At 49.2% G+C, this 6901-nt stretch overlaps 1 protein-coding gene across 2 annotated transcripts in view; it reads left to right on the plus strand.

The window, feature by feature from the left end:
• The window catches only part of DNMT1 (DNA (cytosine-5-)-methyltransferase 1), a 60728-nt gene that overhangs the window by 20414 nt on the left and 33413 nt on the right, over positions 1-6901 (plus strand). For both annotated transcript variants that reach the window (XM_011954870.1, XM_011954871.1), the window contains 3 exons: positions 342-426; positions 3261-3295; positions 5197-5284. In XM_011954870.1, the coding sequence (XP_011810260.1) occupies positions 342-426; positions 3261-3295; positions 5197-5284 (208 nt within the window). The remainder of the gene's footprint in view (positions 1-341; positions 427-3260; positions 3296-5196; positions 5285-6901) is intronic.

Below are 6901 nucleotides of genomic sequence, written 5' to 3' on the forward strand. Positions count from 1 at the left end.
AAAAAAAAAAAAAAAAAAGTTTAAAAAGAAGAACTTTATCGTGAGTTTCCAAGGCAGCCATATCCTTATGAAGGATCTGAATTTGGGGTCAGGTCATTGGTGTTTAGATTCAAGTACAATTCTCCTCTTTCCTTGGAAAGAATGAATTGAGGGCAGCTGGCATTTGAACCAGATATAAAAGTCATATCAGATACTACAGGTTAAATGAGTGTGTATCTGTCAGGGCTCCTGAGATAATAAAGGTTGCTTTTGGGGGTAGGAAAGAGGAGCTTTATGAAAACTGCTTCTTTGAGGAGGCTTCTGGCACTCACACTTGGGGTCTGTGTTATTTTGCTTGACAGAGTTGCTAGACCGCTTCCTGCAGAAGAACCTGAAAGAGCAAAACCAGGAACACGCTCTGAAAAGGAAGAAGAAAGAGATGAAAAAGTAAAGCTCTATCACCTCTAAGTTTAATTCTCCCTTAATCCTATATGGTCCCAATTTCCTTCCAGGACATGGGGACAGCGGGTGGGGAACGTGGAAGAACAAGATGGCTTTTGCCAGTGATCGAAATGCCTTTGACTTTGGCTAAACACTTTTCAAATTTGTTTTTTCATGGTTCTCTACATGGAAGGTGGGTTATGAGGTTGTGATAGTGAGGACCCTTGTTACTTATTTGTGATTTTTAAAATTTCATTTTATTTAATTAATTAATTTATTTATTTATTGAGACAGTCTCCCGCTCTGGAGACAGTCAACCAGGCTGGAGTACAGAGGTGCGATCCTGGCTCATTGCAACCTTTGCCTCCCAGGTTCAGGTGATTCTCGTGTCCCAACCTCCTGAGTCCCTGGGACTACAGGCGCCCGCCACCACACTCGGCTAATTTTAGTGGAGATGGGGTTTTACTGTGTTGGCTAGGCTGATCTTGAACTCCTCACCTCGAATGATCCATCTGCCTCACCACCAAAGTGCTGGGATTACAGGCATGAGCCACCATACCAGCCAACCTATGCTACTTAATCAACTAGTCACAGAGCTTCAGTTTGTCACCTTGCCCTCTTCTCTGGCTAATGAAATCTTTGTGAAGATCTAATTTTCAGACATAGGAGGTGCTAAAATTCTTTTTTTTTTTTTGAGATGGAGTCTTGCTCTGTTGCCCAGGCTGGATTGCAGTGGTGTGATCTTGTCTCACTGCAACCTCCACCTCCCGGGTTCAAGTGATTCTCGTGCCTCAGCCTCTTGAGTAGCTGGGATTGCAGGTGCCTGCCACCACACCTAGCTAATTTTGTATTTTTAGTAAAGACAGGGTTTCTCCATGTTGGTCAGGCTGGTCTTGAACTCCCAACCTTAGGTGATCTGCCTGCCTTGGCCTCCCAAAGTGCTGGGATTATAGGCATGAGCCACCACACCTGGCCTAAAATACTTTACAAACTTATTTTTTTGTGGTTCTCTACATGGAAGGTGGGGTATGAGGTTGTCATAGTGAGGACCTTTGCTACTTATTTGTGGTATTTATTTAATTTAATCAGTTTATTTATTTTGAGACAGTCTCCTGCTCTGTCACCCAGGCGGAGTGCAGAGGTGCAATCTTGGCTCATTGCAACCTCCGCCTCCCAGGTTCAAGTAATTCTTGTGTCCCAGCCTCCCAAGTAGCTGGGACTACAGGTGCCTGCCACCACACCTGGCTAATTTTTGTGTGTTAGTAGAGACAGGGTTTTACCATGTTGGCCAGGCTGGTCTCAAACTCCTGACCTCGAATGGCCCACCTGCCTCAGCCATCAAAGTGCTGGGATTATAGGCATGAGCCACCATACTGGCCAACCTATGCTACTTAATCAACTAGTCACAGAGTTTCAGTCTGTCACCTCGCCCACTTCCTTCTCTGGCTGATGGGATCTTGGTGAAGATCTAACTTTCAGACGTAGGAGGTGCTAAAATTCCTCAGCATCATCCAGACATAAAGTTGCATTCTCCTCTGTGAAGTCAGACTAGCTCTTTCCCCAGTCTCTCATCTTCTTTGTAAAATCTGAGTCTACAGGTGCCCGCCACCACGCCTGGCTAATTTTTTGTATTTTTAGTAGAGACGGGGTTTCACTGTGTTAGCCAGGATGGTCTCGATCTCCTGACCTCGTGATCCGCCCGCCTCAGCTTTCCAAAGTGCTGGGATTACAGTAGTGAGCCACCGCGCCCGGCTGCAAAGTGTTTCTTTATATCGCTGACCTTTGTGATCTCTTCACAAACTACCACATGTGGAGTTTCTGAGGGTTGGATTTGACTTGCCTGATTCTCTGGCAAGAAGTATCTAGTTTTTTTTTTTTTTGGTTTTTTTTTTTTTCTTTGAGACGGAGTCTCGCTCTGTCGCTCAGGCTGGAGTGCAGTGGCCAGACCTCAGCTCACTGCAAGCTCCGCCTCCCGGGTTTATGCCATTCTCCTGCCTCAGCCCCCTGAGTAGCTGGGACTATAGGCGCCTGCCACCTTGCCCGGCTAGTTTTTTTTTTGTAGTTTTTAGTAGAGACAGGGTTTCACGGTGTTAGCCAGGATGGTCTCGATCTCCTGACCTCGTGATCCGCCCGTCTCGGCCTCCCAAAGTGCTGGGGTTACAGGCTTGAGCCACCGCGCCCAGCTCTAGTTCTTTAAATGCAACCTCAGGCTCGGCATGGTGGCTCACACCTGTAATACCAGCACTTTGGGAGACCAAAGCTGACGGATCACTTGAATTCAAGACCAGTCTGGCCAATGTGATGAAACCCTGTCTCTACTAAAAAATCTCTGTAAAAAGATTACACCACTGTACTCCAGCCTGGGTGACAGAGTGAGACTCCGTCTCATAAATAAATAAATGAATAAATGCAGTCTCAGAGGATGTGGTGTTGTCTCAGTTGGAGCTCCTTTCCAGATTGGGCCATCCTGTTTCATTCCTTTATATCGGAAGTGGAGATTTATAATAAAGTTACTTTCTGTGAGGCTATCAACACTTGCTGATGACAAGTGGTAGAGGAATTTTGAAGTAAAAATACTTAAACTGCAGTGTTGTAGTATCTCCTTTCTAAGAGTTTCATTTCCTGTCTACTTACCCCACTGAAGAAGAAAGGAAAATTGCTGTCTTGAACACCTGGCGCAAGTGATCCTCCCACTTCAGCCTTCCAAAGTTCTGAGATTACAGGCGTGAGCCACTGTGCCCGCCAGTAGACAGTCTTTACTCCCACCACTGGACTCTAGGATCAGAAAGATCCAAACCAAATCAAAAAAACTAACTTATCTTTTTTCCCCACAACTTTAGGAAGAAAAGAGACTCCGAAGTCAAACCAAAGAACCGTAAGTTGTTTGTGCTTTATGTTGTGAAACTGAATTGCTAACATAAGTATCCTGGTAAAATAACGGGTTGCTGTGGAACCCTGGGCACCAATCATATGTCTCCTAAGTGGGCGAGTTCTACTTGTGAAAGGTGAGGCCACCCTGAAGTGAAGGCCGAAGTTAACTTTTTTTTTTTTTTTTTTTCTCGCTCTGTCGCTCAGGCTGGAGTGCAGTGGCCGGATCTCAGCTCACTGCAAGCTCCGCCTCCTGGGTTTACGCCATTCTCCTGCCTCAGCCTCCCGAGTAGCTGGGACTACAGGCGCCCGCCACCTCGCCCGGCTAGTTTTTTGTATTTTTTAGTAGAGACGGGGTTTCACCGTGTTAGCCAGGATGGTCTCGAACTCCTGACCTCGTGATCCGCCCGTCTCGGCCTCCCAAAGTGCTGGGATTACAGGCTTGAGCCACCGTGCCCGGCCCAAAGTTAACTTTTTAAATTTTAATTTAATTTAATTTAGAGACGGTGTCTCCCTCTGTCACCCAGGCTGGAATGCAGTGGTGCAATCCCAGCTCACTGCAACCCCCGCCTCCCAGACTCAAGCGATTCTCCTGTCTCAGCCTCTCGAGTAGCTGAGACTTCAGGCGTGCATCAACCATGCCCAGCGAATTTTTGTATTTTTAGTGGAGACAGGGTTTCACCATATTGGTCAGGCTGGTCTTGAACTCCTGACCTCAGGTGACCCACCTGCCTCAGCCTCCCAAAGTGCTGGGATTACAGGGTGAAGTTAGCTTCGATTTCTCCTCCCAACCCCAGGGCCCTCCTCAGGGTTGGTCACACAGCTGTGTGTTGTGTGGTAGTGAAAGGCCATCGAGTGAGCAGCTGTGTCACTTACCTTTTGCTGTGAAAATGCTGTGTGACAAATGACTCCAAGGCCAGAGGTCTAGAACAGCGAGCATTTTTCAAGCTCACTTGTCTACAGCTTGGTGGCTGTCGGCTGATCTTGAGCTAGCTTAGTGGGGACAGCTGGGCTGACCTAGCTCTGCCTCCACAATTTGGCCAGCCTGGGTACACACTTGTGGCTGTGCCAGATCACAAGGGCAGAAATGAAAAGTAGCACTTTTTCAAACCTTTGTTGAAAAAAGTTGGGCCAGGTGCAGTAGCTCCTGCCTATAATCTCAGCACTTTGAGAGGCTGAGGCAGTTGGATCACTTGAGGTCAGGAGTTCAAGATCAGCCTGGCCAACATGGTGAAACCCCATCTCTAATTAAAAATACAAAAAATTAGCTGGGCCCAGCTACTTGGGAGACTGAGGCAGGAGAATCACTTGAACCCGGGAGGCAGTGGTTGCAGTGAGCCGAGATCACATCACTGCACTCCAGCCTGGATGACAGAGCGAGACTCTGCCTCAAGAAAAAAAAAAAAAAAACAAAAGAAAAAACAATTAGCTGAAGCAAATGTTAAGAGTGAGCCTGAATCCAGAGGTGGGCAGAATACCCCACCTCAGCGGCAGGGCCCTGGCAGAGGGGTAGGTGAAGACTCAGACCCCTGTGTGCAGTCAGCTGTCCACGGTCACTGACGCAGATCACACATCAGCCCAGCTCTCCTCAGCCTGGGCAGGCCAGACACGGGTCTTCCTCTACCGCAGGCTGGATTCAGGCCACAGAAATCATGGCGTCCCTTTGTCTACTTTTTGTATTAAACCACTGGCATCTCTGACCAACATTCAGATGGGGTATTGACGGTGTTCCTGAAGACCTTGAGTCCTGGAGTAGTAAATGCCCTCTGGGCTTCCTGCAGTGAAAACTGGAGAGGCAGCCTGTCTCTGAACCTGGGGAGCTTGTGTCAACCCTTAGGGGCTGTTGGCCCTGGTGCAGGGCCCCCCCCGCCGAGCTGACCAGCCTGTGTGTGTTGTCTTCTGTGACAGAACACCCAAACAGAAACTGAAGGAGGAGCCGGACAGAGAAGCCAGGGCAGGTGTGCACGCTGACGAGGACGAAGACGGAGATGAGAAAGTAAAGGCGGGATCTTTGTTTCTGAACTCCCCCTTGTTCTTCTGCTCCTATTTGCTTGCGCGGGAGGGTGCAGGGTGGGGATCTGGGTTCAAGTCCAGCCCCATCCACCCAGGCTCCATGGGGTCATCCAGACTGTGGGAAGGTCACCTTTTCCTCCTCTTGGGGGCCGGGATTTGTGGCTGGGTGCCTGTGCCCGATGCCTAGTGAACACTCAGCCGTCCTCTGTCTTTCACACTAGAGAGGGTCCGTGTGCACCTGGGCTGAGATGTACGTAAAGCATCCTCTGCTGAGGCCTCACTGCTGAGAAGCCTTGATACACAGTCAGCTCTGACACACACGTCAGCCACACCTCAATTTCTTTCCTAGCCTCCTATGTTCTTCTGAGTCTAGCTCTCCCCCTGCCAGACTCCCCAGTCTAGTTCAGCCAAGTGCATATGTTTAAACCCTAAAGCATCACGTGGAGCACTGCTGGGCCTCTGTCAAAGTACAGGACGGCCAGGTTGCCTGCAGGCCCTCCTGCATGAACTCCAGGGAAGGGAGCTAGGTCATCGGTGTGGGGCAGCGGGTTCCTATCTAAGAGACGCCAAAGACCCCAAGAGAGTCTCTGGGTTTCTGCCTGTTGCGATCTAGGGAGTGGAGCCCAAAGTCACGGGCTTGCTGGGTGGCGAGCACCCTCACTTCTGACCCAGTCGCCGATGGGTTTCCGTCCTCACCCTGTAGCAAGAGAGCCTTTGGTATTGCCTCCAGCCTCCTGTCCCTCACCTCTTCTGTCCAAATATTGGGCACCTTACTGTCAGCACTTGCCTGGGATACCTTCAGACTGGAGTACTCACATTATTCCCTGCCCTCTATTGGAAACTGGCAGGGGCCTGAGCTCACACCACCAACACTTTTGCCTCATGGTAGAAAAGGATGTGAGGGCTGCGCACGGCGGCTCACTACTGTAATCCCAGCACTTTGGGAGGCTGAGGTGGGTGGATCACTTGAGGTCAGGAGTTTGAGACCAGCCTGGCCAACAGGGTGAAACCCCATGTCACCTAAAAATACAAAAATTAGGTGGGCCTCGTGGTACGTGCCTGTAATCCCAGCTACTTGGGAGGCTAAGGTAGGAGAATCACTTGAACCCAGATGGCAGAGGTTGCAGTGAGCCAAGATTATGCCGCTGCACTCCAGCCTGGGCAACAGAGTGAGACTCTCCAAAAATATATATAGTAATAATAAAAGCAGTGCCCAAAGAACAAGGATTGTTGGCTGCTCCACCCCAGGGGGCCCCTCGCACAGGAGGTGTCGTCTCTGTCACCCAGGCTGGAGTGCAATGGTGCCATCACGGTTCACTGCAGCCTTGACCTCCCAGGCTCAGGTGATCTTCCCACCTCAGCCTCTCAGGTAGCTGGGACTATAGGCAGGCACCACCATGTCCAGCTAATTTTTTGTTTTTTTTTTTTTAAGTTTTTGTAGAGATAGGGTTTTGCCATGTTGCCTAGGCTGGTCTCAGTCAAACTCCTGGACTCAAGTTATCCACCTACCTCAGTCTCCCAAAGTGGCAGAGTGGTAGGATTATAGGCAGGAACCATTGTGTTCAGTCTGTTTGGTTCGTTCTTTTTTTTTTTTTTTTTT

The sequence above is a fragment of the Colobus angolensis genome, unplaced genomic scaffold (assembly GCF_000951035.1).
Source record: "Colobus angolensis palliatus isolate OR3802 unplaced genomic scaffold, Cang.pa_1.0 Scaffold39, whole genome shotgun sequence".
In the NCBI taxonomy this organism is placed as follows: domain Eukaryota; kingdom Metazoa; phylum Chordata; class Mammalia; order Primates; family Cercopithecidae; genus Colobus; species Colobus angolensis.